The sequence below is a fragment of the Neopelma chrysocephalum genome, unplaced genomic scaffold (genome assembly GCF_003984885.1).
Source record: "Neopelma chrysocephalum unplaced genomic scaffold, ASM398488v2 Primary Assembly neopelma1_63, whole genome shotgun sequence".
In the NCBI taxonomy this organism is placed as follows: domain Eukaryota; kingdom Metazoa; phylum Chordata; class Aves; order Passeriformes; family Pipridae; genus Neopelma; species Neopelma chrysocephalum.
This window is the reverse complement of record NW_020897720.1, coordinates 13367507-13382216: the sequence shown is the minus strand read 5'-3', so window position 1 is coordinate 13382216 and position 14710 is coordinate 13367507. Positions and strand designations below refer to the sequence as shown.

The following is a 14710-nucleotide window of genomic DNA, read 5'->3' as shown; positions in this document are numbered from 1 at the left end:
ACTTGGGGATCCACCGAAGTTTATGGCACTACATGATAAGAGGCACATAAGTGCTTACAGGGCTGGAGTCAAGGAAGGGCTGATCAGTGAAAGAAAACTCTTCATTTCTGTACATCTGAAACACACTGATTCATGCATTTATAATCAGAAAAGCTGGTCACTCAGTTGGTAAAAATATAAGGTTTTATATCTAAAGAGACAGTTCTTACAAGTAGAGCAATTTTAAATTGTGACAATCTCTCTTCACTTAAGAGCAGGACATAAATCTTACGTAAAAGGAATGGTACAAAGGAGCTTTGCTATGCTGATATATTCAAAATATTCTGCTTGTGAGAGTACTGCCATAAACAACTCTGCTGTATTTTAGGTCCAGTATTAATCCATATTAAACCCACACTGGATATGAAGAGTCAGCTTCGTGCTTGCTCAGGTAAGACACAGGTCCTACCTGTCCCACCCCTAATTTATTTTAAACCTCCTTGGGACACAGTTTGTGGCAAAACACCATAAAAGGGATCAGTGTTTCCAAAGCTGCCTGTTTAAATAGAAGAGATGCATCCTGGTAGTGAGTACACATTTCAACAGTATCAAAAAGATACTGTCAATTAATTATCTTCTTAAATTTCATTACTCCCTAAGGACTGTTATTTAGAGCAGTCTCAGAATGCCTGGAACTCAATTTTAACCTAAAGCTTTTTTCCTGTGGACCCCCGAGGTCCCTCTGCTCCCAGGCAGGAGTTCAGCAGTACATCTGACTAAGAGGGCAGATCATTGTCTTCCCCTGTGACCCTGTAAAGATTTTGGGCAGTGAGCAGGACACCAGAGAGGAATGGCAACAAAAACCCCACCTCACAGTTGAGGAAAAAAAACTAATGGAGAAAACAGACATTTAACATTTTCTCCTTCCTTCACTTTGTACATAACAAATATAAATCAGGATCTCATTTCTTCTGTACTCCTGTGCTCCTGCTGTTTTATAAACTTCTCCTTCTCCTCATTTGCTATGACATTTTGGCAAATGAAAATTATTTACAGTGTAGAACAGATGATGGGGGACAGGGGGAGCAGAAATCACTTGCAGGCCTGGTTCTTGCTGCCTTTAAATATGCTCCAGAGACTTCTATTTTTCAAGGGCAAAGGAGTATCTTTTTCAGCTCATAAGCAAGTTTGGACTGGACTGTAATTTGGACAAGTTCTACATCTGAAAGGACCAGACCTGATTAGATGTGTGGCTGGACCAGTTCTGACAAATACAAAGCATCCAAGTTCATGTGAGTGGCTGCAGTGCCCCAGATGGAGTCTGTGGCCATTCCCTTGCCTGACCTACTGTTCTTTTTTGACATAAATTGATACTGATTCACTACTTTGCAGAGAAATTAAGGAGTGGATGGCAGTTTTCTGAAGTCCACATTAGGGAAGATAAACAGGCAAGGAACCATTGTAAACCACGTGATGCAATAAGGAAAGGAGACAAAAGGAATTACCAACCCTGAACTTGCCAACATAAACCTGTTGATAATGCTGATAATGCCTGAAATTAGTTCTGCAGCATAAGAAGTTAATCAAATATTCTGACTATTCCCTACAAGACAGGCAGCACTGCATGAACTGCTGCTGCAAAGAAGGAAAAGAAATAAGAACCATGTATTATAGTTCTTCAGCATCCACACTATTCCTGCAGAGTAAAGAAAGGAACTGTATCCACTTGCTTTGACATCAGTAACACTCAAAGGTACTTTCTGCACAGTTCCCCACAAAACACACACTTGCACCCTATTAGAGTGGACATAACATGTTATTTCCTCAGAGAAAAAACAGGCAACTATAAGAAAGTTGGCTCAAGAAACCAAGCTGCCAACACTGGGTGTGCTGATGAGACAATTATTTTGTAATATTATTTCTAGGTAACCTCTGATGAAGAAGTAAGAGAAGGAGAATACTCACTGAGCAACCTGTTTCTATGTCAAGTATATTGAAATCTAAGGACATAACAAATGACAGAATGTGCACCTTTACTTTCTGATGAGTAGTGTACATACATGATAAAACTAAATTCCCTTCAAAGTACAAAGTCATAACTCCAGATGAATCCAGAACAGAACTCCAAGCCTAAACAGCTGGAAGCATTTCAAAAGTTCAAATCTCAAATTGAACAAAAAATCCCAGATCTGAGCACATTATGGGCTAATTTCAGATTTACATCAAAGTTCAACTTTAGCAAAGGCCAGCAGAATTTATCAGCTCACCTTCAAAAGAATTAAAGTTGAGTCCAATACTCTGCACCCTGATGAACAAGGTTTCAAACCTTAGTGGGTTCCTCTCTATTAGGTCACGTCTCTGCCATTTTCCCTCCGATTTTTTTCTGAAGTTTCACTTTCCTACAACTGCTTTTGATATTTCACATTTCTCCTCTCCTTCCTGGATGCACAGGATTGCTTTTTTTTCATTTAGCCAATTTATTAGCAGGCCACTTCACATGGGCTCCTTCCTATTATGTCACGTTCCTGCTTTTACTTTGAAATGGTTGAAATGCTTTGATTTAGTCTCAGACCATGTGCTGACATGATCATCTTTAAAAAAAAACCTCTCCTGGAGAGAAGTCAGGATTTCTCTGGGTTTGTGAAGTAATAACTGCCAAGAGGTAAAAAGAACACAAACCAAAAATCTCCAAGCATCCCATTTCAAGGGAGTGTGTCTGAATGATGCTGGAAAAGGTGAATGACCTCAACTTCAGAAAACATACAGAGCACCAAAGACTAAAAAATTGTACCAAATAGAGTGGGAAAAACTTACAGAAAGAGCAGGGCAAAAAAGCCCCCCCAGACTGAAACAGTCAGAGGACTGCAAGAAAGCTGGAGAGGGACCTTTTACAAGGACTAGTAGTGATGGGACAAGGGGCAATGGCTTCAAATTGAAACAGGATAAATTTAGATTAGATATCAGGAAGAAATCCTTCCCTGGGAGGGTGGGGAGGCCCTGGCACAGGTTGCCCAGAGAAGCTGGGGCTGCCCCACCCCTGGAAATGTCCAAGGCCAGGTTGGATGGGGCTTGGAGCATCCTGGGCTAGTGGAAGGTGTCCCTGCCCATGGCAGGGGTTTGGAATGAGATGAGCTTTAAGGTCCCTTCCAGCCCAAACCACTCTAAGATAAAACTATTATTTACTCTGGAAAGAGAAGAATATCTGTGCTTTTGAGGTGCATCTATATACAAGGATGAAATAAACCCCTGAGGATATCAGGATTATCTACCCAGCCTTCAGAGGAGACAAAAAACCCATAACAAAACTACTTGCAAATATTTAAAGGGAGAAAACAAGAAGATACTTTTACCTTTAGCTCTCCTTTCCCTCTCCCTTTTTTACTTCTCCTAAACCAATGTGTGTAACTTTTCCTTGGCTTTTTTTTGTGGTATGAATGTCCTCAGACAGCTTCCCAGGATCCACAGCAGTTAAAGAAATACCTTTATTTCCCCAGCTTATTCTCAGCTGCCTGAACCATCCCTGCCTCAGTAAACACTTTAAATCAAAGAGTTAAGCAGCAACATGTGCTGCTCATTAGCAGTGCCTTAAGCTCACCTGTATTACTCTGTTCCTTTAAAAGGGCAGCATTCAAAGCCCCCCTCACCCTAAGAAGCATTTTATTTGAGTTGTTATTGCTGTAAGCAGGAACCCAGATGAAGGAAATGTTAATTTTTTTAAGGCCATCTATGAAGTTTAAAAGCATTCTTTTAAAGAAAAGGCCCAAATAAAGAAAACTGAATGTGAACGACTGAAGGGGGGGAAAAAAGGATATTTGATGAAAACAAGCAGTTTATTAATTATTCACTAATGTTATCAATCATCTTTAGGGGAAGAAAAAACTTCATAGAAAAAAAATCAGCCTATTTCTGTTCTTCAATGTCAATATTCACTATCAAGTGTATCTAAAAGAGTCCTAAGTGTCAGGTTGATACAGTTTTAAACACTGCCAGGAAAGTTAAATCACACCTTGGTAACTTTGTGCTTAAGTCAAAGAAAGAATTGTATCTCTTCCTCAGAGGCTCAGCACACCCTCAGAGCTTAAAGACTCCTCTCCCTTCAAACCCTTGAACCTGCAGCAACCACAGCAGTGACAGAAGCAGATGCACTGAAAAAAGAAACACTGCTAGGAGAAATAAGATCCAATTCAAGCCTTTCCTTAGTCATGCTAATAGACTCTGTCTCCAAACAGCAATCCATCTGGCACTTGTGTTTTTTCTACATCCCTACACCACAGGTAAATGCTTAAAAGTCAACCTGCCCACACAAAGGTGACTGAGCTGATGGTTTACTCTTAGCTATTTTTAATTTTTATTTTAAGCAAACCATTATTGCAAAAAGCCCATAGGTTGATGCTGTTACAGCTGGGCTCTTCCATCAGAGGACTGCTTTTGTAATGCTGTTTGAGGGGTAAACTTGCAATGTCTTAGGTCTCATTTGAGAGGAGAACTGCTACATAAAGATCTTTACTTGTATGTCTTTGGGCAAAGCATTTTCTTCCTTTGAAGCTTCTTTCTAAATGGAGCAAAAAATACTTTGGTCCTCCAAGAAGGGACTGTGAGGATGAGATAATTGTTCAAGGTGTTCTCATTCTGATGCAATGAGAGGAACAGAGCAAGGACTACAAATGGAAGCAAATAAGCCACGTAGATCCAGGGCAGATGAACAGTGTGCATTTATACACAAACTCAACCAAATAAACTGCAAACAGCACATGCAGTCTCAAAAGAAATCTGTAAATCCAACAAAATGTTTAAACAAGGCTGTAAGCAATCTCAGCCCTGTGTAAACACTGAGAAGCTCTCTATTTCAAATTAATGTATATGTTTAACAGACAATTAGCAGGCAATTATAATCCAAACAGAGTCATCGGGCACAACATCAAAGCAAGGATGGCAACAATGCAGGCCCGGTCCACACACACTGGTGTCACTGGGAACCCTGACTGCCTGTGTGGAAGGAGAGTTTTTACAACAGGTGAAAGCAAACCCAGCACTGGAACGAACAAAAACCACCAGGGCTCTGAGGCAGGGTGGGGATACCTTGATTTTGGCTTTGATGTGTGATCAGCACAGCACACATTTCACTTTTTTTTAGTTATTTATCAATCAGAGGATCTTTTTCCGGGCTTTTTTTCTGTGCAAATTCAGTTTGTGTTTTAACTTCAGCAACACCTACCAGTCAGATATTCCAGTACAGCAGCCATGTACACGGGAGCACCAACACCAATCCTGTACTTTGGGTGGCCCTTCTTGATGTAACGCAGCATTCTTCCAACAGGGAATATGACTCCAGCCTTGGCCGAGCGGGAAGTCTTGGTTGACTTCTTCTTTCCACCCCTGCTGGACATCTTGTCTGTCTCAGGTCTGAAACAGCACTCTACAGATTAGGAAGAAAAACAACCAAACAAAAGATAAAAGGTTATTAATAAGGACTGATGCTATAATATTTTACACTGAATTTCAATACAAATCAGTATTTTGGGGTAGGCAATGCATCGGAGTGCCTAAAACATACAGACAAGTTCCCTTTTTAGAGTATATCCAACAAGAATCTAAAATATTTTTCCACAGAGTGTTTATTTGCCATTGCAATCTTGGCATAATTTTATGTAGGAAATATGTAAGATGAACTATTTCCTATAAATCTCCTTTTCTGAAATTCCTAACAGATTGAATCCAGTACCACTAATGGAGCAAAGAGTGAAGATAACCAGATTTAAAAGAGAGGTCCTGCACTGGAGCAGAGGATGCTTTCTGCAAAAAGGAGGCTGACACAACCCTCTGCTCTCCACAAAAGACCTTTGGTGGGACTTTTGATGATTTGAACAGCTGTGGTAGGACAGTTATGCTCATGAACAACTACATTCCTAACCAGGAAAAACTGTGTCCACTAAAGCTTTCCTGAAGTGTATTCACCCTCTTTAAAAACCTCATTTTTTGAGAAGTGTGAATTGACAGAACAAAGGGCTATGGATGGCAAAATACATCTCCTGTACACTAAATGTTCTATATTTAGAAAGAGCTGAAATGACCCCCTTGAGATCTGAATCTATTGAAACCCAACAATCTCCACATTGAAATGTGTTGTTTCAACACGCCCTCCAGGAATGTGCTGAACTTCCATCTGCCACCTTTCCCTCAGAGCACAGGGGTCTGAACACCCAGCAGACATCTGACAACTGTATCTCAGTTTATCTCAGTGAGGAAACCTACTGCTGATACAGCTGTCAAACATATTCTGTTCTCTCTCTGATTTCTGCTCAGGCTGTAAATAGAAGCTGACAAACCCAAAGGGGTGGAGGGTTCACAGGCTCTCAAGGTATCTGTGCAGGCTGAGGCAATTCACTGGGTTCTGAAATTACCTCAGGGGCAAGGAGACAGTGCCCATCTCCCCCTCCCTCCCAAACTCTAGGGAAACCAGTGGAATGCATCAGTGATACCCAGACCTCTGTGCATCCCAGCTCTTCCCTGGCTGCACAAATGCTGCCTCATACACATGCAAATTCACTGGTGAGTTCATACACTCCACAGTGAAGCCCCTTTGAGCCTTCCTTCCCATCAAACCATTGCTCTGCTTCCCTTTCCATCTTCTCTTGTTTATCCTGAATTCTCTCCTTGCCCTTATGAACCTGACTGTATTTGTTACATGTCTGAATCCTCAACTGAGGGAGCTCAGAATTCAGCAGAACAGGTTCACCAACCTCACTTTTAAGTTTTGCAATTTCTGTTCTGTGCTGACACATCCTGCAGTCCTCTAAATCTCAGTGAGTCACTGAGATTCAGGCTCCTAACTGCCAAATGAAGACCACTCAGGAGAACTAAAGAAACACAAGTATCAAACATTTCTTTTCCTTTTCACTGCCATATTCCACCCATCAGGTTCCATACCTGCACAACACATTAGGTAAATTAAATGCAATGGGCTTACTGCTTGTTAAAGGTAAACAAAATAACCCCCTCTCTGTAGCTCAGATGGAAGTCACACTGCATTTAGGAAATTTATGTCAAAACCCAGCCAGGAATGTAGGGAAAGGGGAAGCCATCAAAAGGGCTCCTTCTCCTTTCATCTGCTGTGGACTCAGCTCTGCAACCACCATTATTCTGTGAAGAAGAGGACAAAAGCCAATTTTCTTGCCTTGAGAAACTGTCTAACTGGAGCTCACCAGTGATTTAAAAACCCATCCATTTAATTGTATTTCCTCATCCAGTTACCACTGACTTTGTTAGCAGGAAGGCTGGGTGGGGCTTGGAGTTGGCTCTGGACCTTCTGCCAGAGATTATTTTCATATTTCATAATCCATTTTCGTCAATAGCACCACAGATGTTCAACCTCACAAATGTTAAGCAGTTCATTGACTCGAACACCAGGGAAAAGGGTGTGAGAAATACCTGTGCTGCCCCACAGAACCTTGGTTTGTAACTGATGGGTGAAAAACATGCTTTTCCTAGAGAAAACCTGCAAGCCTTAAGCAGTAAACTTCTATTAACCATTTAGCTTATGAGTTTATGGGATAGTCAGAATAGCTGGGAGAGAATATGGAAATCTTTACTTCCTGATATTTTTGGGAGAGTGTCAGTCATCAGCTACTGTAACATTTAGATCAAAACATTACTAAAGGAGGCACCAATACAGAATAACACTGACCCGTATACAAATTTCACAACCTTAGTTTATCACCTCTGCTAATTCTACAGGTTATTTTCTCCCTTTATTTTATACACTTGGTGACATTTCTTGCATTAATATTTAGGATAACCCTGGACCTATCTTGACACTTAACCTGGTCCCTCCATACAGAACATTAAAGACCTTTCTGTCTGTAAGTTTATTTGTAGGGAAAAAACTTAGTCTGAATCAGAAGGGTGGTGGTGAGGGGGGGCTGCACATTGAAAAAACCAAGAACTTCTGGAACTTTTAGTATTAAAAGTGATAAAGATGAGTTTCAGAGCTTCCCATCTCAAGGATCCCATTCCTACACCTGGTGAATCATGGAATGTTTAAATGTTGGGGGTGGAGGGTGGGAAAGTTAACTGGGTTTCAAGTACCACTTTTGCTGTTGCCAACCATGTAATTTGGGAGGTGAAAGTGAGAGCCTGGCATGGCAAACCTTTTTCAGAGCTTCGTTGTGTACTCAGGATCGTTCCTTTGCAGAACCTGTTTGTCCTGCCTTTGAGCCGAGGGATGGCCCAAGGAGCTCAGAACGTTCTCCTTCTCCACGGAAAAAGAGAAGGGAAAGAGGTTTCACTTGCAAAGGCCACAAGAAAATGGACTGAAGTGAAAAGTAAAGAGCACGGCAACAGATCAAAACCCAAAGAAAGCCCTGTGCCTTCCATGTTCCCAAATGGTTTATCTTTGTCACACCAGAAACTCTGGACTGCTGCCAACACTAATGAACCAGAGCTGTTTGCTGAGTCACCGGGAGCCCGCAGATCAGAGGCAACCAAAGGAACCTTATCACATGAGCCACAGTTCACACAGGATTTGAGTGGCATAATAAGTAAATATATTTTTAAATGAATCACAGCCAGTGACAGTCAATGGACCAGTACTTTCCTTTCTTTCTTCTCTCCTGCCTTTGCAATGGAATTACTGAGAAACTTTACCAAATACGTTGCAAAGTCTCCAAAGATTTGATAATAAAATGGTTTTGTTTCAATGTGACAGTTCACAAAATTATCACTATGATAATCAGGGGATATCACTGACCAGTCAAGTATCTACATTCACCTTTCACTTCAAATCAAATTTCACACTATATTCTTCAGTGGCTCTGCTGTGCTTGGACACAGATTGCCCTTGGTGCAGAATTTAGCACCTGATCCACAGCCTTTTGAAAACCCCTTAAGGACTGTAGCAAGACTCACACTGCTTTCTAAGATGTCCAAATGCACACAAACGAGATTTGATGGTTACAAGATTCGAGTTACGAGGCTCCTCTGCTGTCACGTCTTTGCAAGCCAGAAATACACATTCTAAGAAAACATTAAGGTGTTGTGATGAAATCACCATAATTAACATTTTTCTGTTTGAAATTGGCTGCAGGAACTCTGGTTGGCCATATTTTCCTGCGTGAAGATACTCTGCTAAACGACACTTTTAAATACCATCTTCCTAAAATGCACATAGGCATCTGTTTTTCTGAAAGGCTTAACATCACGTAATTCTGAAAGTACAGGCTGCACATCCTGGCAAAGTGATACCCAAATTCCAAACACCAGTTCTTTATTAGCTGAGTCGATCTGCTACCTTGATCAAACAGCAGTAATAAAACCACCCTGCTATTAAGAGTTTTCAGGTACAGGTTCTTAATGACTAACAAATTACTATGAATGCTGCTGCTGCTGTCAGGCAGGGACTGTTCTGCTCGTGGGCTTGCACTGCTGTATTAACTGCACTCAGCAAAGAGATGATTAAATTTAGATCTACATCATCATCTCAGTGAGTGTAGTGGAATCCAGGAGATCATTACTACAATAGGAAAAATACTAAGATGTAGTAATTATTTTTCTCTTCTTTCAGTACAAAGACTACGCTGGAAAGTTCATTTTGGTATCACAAAAGAGATTAGCTGCAACGCTATTTTCTTTCCATTGTTTCAAAAGATTAACAATATAAGTGCTGCCATTCTCTCTTAAATCTCTTTATGTACTACAATAATAGCCGCTCGCTGAACTCTTTTTGAAAAGGTGCATCTGAATTTGCTTTGACAACCAACTTGCTCTGTTCTTGGCTAATCAGAAGCTAGTCTGGCATATTTATAAAATGCACTGCCTAGAGTGGGTATAAAATGGGCTCTAACAGTGCCTGCCTAGCACGAGAGGGGCTCAGCCCGGCACTGTGGGTTCTAGGTACGAGAGCACTGAGAAGAGCTCTCAATCAGTTATCATTTGATCTCATGTGATTTCAAACTTCAGCTCAAGTTCTTCATCAAAGCAGTAACTCTTTGAGGTCTGGAATGGACAGAGGAGTGAAACCAGTTGTGAAACTGGTGTGAAACCACTGAAATATCCGTTCCAAAACTCCACTAATTTATCATCTGAAAAGGCAGCACCATACATACATTTATTTTCACTCCACGCACTAAGAGAACACTCCTCATCTAGGGATGCTCAATAGGTGCACTGTTGAAGATTAAGAGGACTAAAATTCCCAAAACATAAAGGATGGGGAAAAGAGGAATAACATTTTCATTAAATCTGTGTGCTAAACAAAACACTGCTGCACAATTGTATTCAACTGGCACAAGTCCCTCCCTCCCCCAGTGGGTCTGAAACACCAAAACAAACACCCCTTAATGTGCAAACCTCCCCACTGAACAGTGCTGGGAGCGAGACAAGAGTTTCAGCTGGGCATCCTGCCACCAATACTCAGGAAAACGTAAATACAATTGTCTTCACTGACCACTGCTGGGAGAACTGGCCCAAAATAAGCCCATTTGTACATTATAGGTTTTTGTATACTTGACAGGAAGCAGAAAAAATTGATACATGGCCTTAAAGCACTGGATGGTTTGTGAATTCAGAGGTCAGAAAAACTGTTTTAAAGAACATTTTGAAAACTCCTTTGCCCCTAGACATTTTTGGAAGAAAACAAAAACATAATAAACAATTCACATGGATGTTTCCAGGGCGAAATCAGGATGCAGAATGAAATTTAAGATAGATGCTACGCTGCTGAGGGAAGGGAGTGCAAGAACTCGCCCCACTGAGGTCATGAATGGTGTGACTCTCACATCACTCCTGGAGCAAGGACCACGAATCCAGCCCATCCTGTCTTTAGAATGGGTCTGGGTAAGGAATTACAGCTTCTTTATGCATTGACAGCATCTTTCCCCAACAAGCAAGCAAGCCAGCCCTGCATTCTTTCCACAAGCACTGCATGATTCTTTTCCAATTTTACCTCTTGAGTGGACAAAACCTAATGCTCACAGCACTGCCCACTGGGCCAATATTCCCCCTCCCAGTGGAAGATCTATCTGGAGCCTCTTTTCTTTTTCCCTCTTGTGGCATCAGTTCCAGATTCCTCCTCTTTTATCCCTACTTTATAACCTTTTCTGTGGAGCAGACAACAGGCCTTGATCCCACTTGACAGAGTTGTACAAAAATACTTCTGAATTTCTTTGAGAGCTCGGGTTCATGATGATTCTTCCACAGTGTGATTATGTATCACCTTCCCTATCAAGAGAATATCTTGTATCAAAGCTCACTGCTGAGCATTGGCAGAACCAGGCAACTCCTAAGGACAAATTTAAACATATAAATTTCTTTTAAGTCTAAGCTTGCAGTAGTGGACTTCTCTTTTTGCTAATGCTGATCTACAAAATAAACAGTGCTTAAGTACTCTTCCTGTACTACTGTCATTAGGCCAAATTCTAGACTTGCTACTAGTTTTCAGATAAGTTATGGCTTAATCTACACCGTCAACATTTGGCTTTGCTGGCAATCAGAAGGGTATGCAGTACAAACAGCAAAGCAAAGTTACTCTTTAGGGACCCAGGAGATTTCAGTGTGAAAGGTTATGAATCATAATGCAGCAAAATAACCTGCAACCATTACTAAGTAAACAACAATCTAATTCCTTTCTTTCATAACACTTGGGGGAAAAAAAAGCCCCCAAGCCCCAAACACATTGGGTAGTTTTCTAGGAATCACTTGATGCAAAATCTCTCATAGCCAATTGCAATAAAATCTCATTTTCAAAGCAACTCTAATTGTCTTGTTCCCAGTTAAGTATTTCGACTCTGAGCTGTACCCAAGAACCCAGGTACTGTTTTGATTAATTGCACTCTTGCTCCTTAGCTCATTTATTTCTTCCACTCTTCAGAATGGGGGAGGCAGTGGATCTGCAAAGTTCCCTACAGACCTGTTGCTAAGTGACAGCTACACACGGTCCTGGGGGGGAAAAAAATGGTTGTTCATTTGTACGGTCAAGAGACAAATAACAAGCCTCATCCAAATATATTTCAAGACAAGCCTCCTTCCATCCCCAGTTTTCCACCACACGAGCTGGCTCCCACTGCCGGCTTCAGGCGCGATTTCACGGGCCTTCCGCAACTTACTTTTAAAGATTACAGGGAAAACAAAAGGACTGCGGGAAGATGCAAGTTGCAGGAGGAGTTTGCCGCCCTCGCTGTCCCCCCAGGGGCGCGGACACGGGCCGATGGCAGCGCTCCCGTGCCGTGCCCGGTGCGGAGCCCCGGGAACCCGCATCCACCTGCAGTGCTGGCGGTCCCCTCGGAACACCCACACCCGGGCGGTCCCCACGGGCTGCTCCGAGCCTGCAGGCAGACATATTGCGGGCTCCTCGGCAAGTGACACTTCCAAAAGAATAGCGAGCCCCTATTCTTCTTCCAGCCGAACGTTTATTTATTTATTTTTTATTTTTTATTTTTTTTTGCCGCTCTCCGCTTGCGGTTTTAAGAAGCGCCATTTGGCTTTTGTTTTTCAGCAAGTCGTTCGCACGCCGCAGGTAACTTTTGCGCCGCCGGGTTCCTCATCCCGAAGTGAAACGCACGGGGAAAAAAAAAAAAAACCAACACCCGCGTCCTGCTTCTTTTCCCTTGCGCTTTTCGCAGCGTTCCCTGGATCCCCCCGCGCTGCCCGGCGGGAACGCCGAGGAAGGAGCCCGTCGGTGCCTGGAGCAGCAGGGACAGGGGCGGACCGCGGCCCCGCGCCCCCGCCGGGCTCCCCCCCGGCCCCCACACCGTCATTCCATAGCGGATTCCATGGAAATACGGCCCCGCTGCCACCATTTCGCTGGGCGCGGGTGGATCCCCCGGGATTCACCCGAGACAACAACGAGAGGCGGCAGAGCCGACCCCCGGCTTCCCTCAGGGGAGGGGACCGGCCCCCCCCCCCCCCCCCCCCCCGCCCGCCGCCGGTGTCACCGCGCCGCGACAGAGCCCCCGGCGCGCCCCCCTCCCTTCCCCGCTCGGCGGGCGGGCGCGGCGGGCACTTACGGCGCGGGCAAGATGTCTCCCGTCGGCCGGCGGCGGCCCCGCTCCCTCTCCCGGCTCCCGCTCCCGCTGCCGCTCCCGCCGCTCCGCTCCGCCCGCGGGGCCACCGGGATCGGCTGGACGGGCTGGCGGAGCTCCCACAATGCCGCGCGCGCCCGCGCGTCACATCCACCGCCCGCCCCTCGCGGCGGGGACGCCTCGCGCTCCCTCACGGTCCGTCCCCTGACGGTCCCTCACGGTCTCCTGACGATCTCTCACGATCCCCTCACGGCCAGCTCCCCGGGCTTCCCGGGGGCTCTCCCCGCCTCGCGGCGGCCGCCGGCGGCTGCTACCCCGGCCCCGGTGCCTGTGCGGGGCTGAGCCCTCGGCCCCGCGGCCTCCGCAGCTGCTCCCGCCCGGGCCATTGTGTACAAAGGCGTTCGCCCCCTCAACCTTCGGGGCCCGGGAGGACAGAGCGAGGGCTGCGAGCCGCGTCCCTCCCGGCACGAAGCGTGTGGTTCGCGGAGGGGAGAGAACAGGCGGCCGGGTGGTCACGGGAGGCGCGGGCACTTTGTGCATCGTGCTGTACAAAAATGGCTCGGTGCCATTTTCCAGAGGCCCCAGATGGAGCCTTTGGAGGGGGTCTGTGCGTGGGATGTCCTTGAGCTCACCTTGCGGGGCTGCCGCCGCCCCGACCAGGGTTCGGTCCCTCACCACCCTCCCCTCCGCCTTCTCCAGGTGCCTCGCCCGCCCACTGCCAGTGGGAAAGAGGAGCTGCCACAGCAGATCTTGGCTGCAGGACAGAGTTCACAACAAACTGCCACTGCCTGTACAATGGTGGGACTGGGGGCAGCTGGAGTTTTGAATGTCCTGAAAGATTCCTGGCTTGCCAATGCTCCCAGAGTCTTCCACTGCTCCCACCCGAATGGAGCATCCTCTTTCTTCAGTGCCCAAAGCGGGATGCCAGCCCATAACCTCCTCCCCAGCGTCCCTCGCTGTTCTTTCACGGGTAGAGCTGTAACAGCTGACAGTGACATAATATCATTGCAGCTACAAACAGCTACTGGAGGTCAAGGAGCTTCTCTCCTGCTCTTCTCATCAACCACCCTGCTCTCCAGCTCTCCTTATTTTGCTCAGTATCAGCACATCATCACAGTGCCTTTGTCATACAATACAGCAGGAAGAAGATGGTTTAAAGGAAGAATGAAAAACAGGGGTGCGGGGACAGCCTATGTAAAAGATGTGTGGCTGGTCTGAGAAACATCCCTTCAAAGAGTGTTTCAGGCATTATAATTGTTCTCTCGTCCCTCTAAACGGCCAGACTTGCTCTGTGTTTTAACGCAGCCAAACTCGGTGTCTCCCAGCACATCTCTCATTACCTGTCAGTGCAGCACACGGTCAAATGCAGCCTTGTCCTGACTGTGCTCCCTGAGTGCTAATTATACCCTGAATGCCGTTCAGTGGGGCAGTTTTGCTTAACAAAGACTCCCTGCTGGGTAAGTACCCTATAGTCCCTGATTGCCCTTAACCCAAGGATATGGATACAGTCCTTACTGGGCCATCTGCCGTGGCTCCTCTTTCACAGCTGACACACTCTGCTTTCCTTGTGTTCTCATCCACACACATCATCTCCCTCCCACCTCCTCCTCTGCGTTCACATCACAGTGCAGCTCTGCTCCCTTTTGCCTTGCTGGTGGTGCTGCCCACACAAAAACCCTTCCCATGTGCTCTGCAGAGCACCCGACAGAACTGGTCCT

General features: G+C 45.0%; 1 protein-coding gene across 8 annotated transcripts in view; it reads right to left on the bottom strand.

Moving 5' to 3' along the window:
* Positions 1-13088, bottom strand: part of LOC113967106 (core histone macro-H2A.1) — a 42635-nt gene extending 29547 nt beyond the window's left edge. For 4 of the 8 annotated variants that reach the window (XR_003534095.1, XR_003534094.1, XR_003534096.1 and 1 more), the window contains exons 1-2: positions 12978-13088; positions 5195-5395 (exon numbers count right to left, since the gene is read on the bottom strand). Coding sequence is in view for 4 of the 8 variants with exons in the window: in XM_027682406.1 (XP_027538207.1) it covers positions 5195-5366 (172 nt within the window). In the remaining 4 variants the exon portion in view is untranslated. The remainder of the gene's footprint in view (positions 1-5194; positions 5396-12977) is intronic. The other 4 variants (XR_003534093.1, XM_027682407.1, XM_027682405.1 and 1 more) reach the window with 2 other exon arrangements.
* Positions 13089-14710: the final 1622 nt, after the last annotated feature.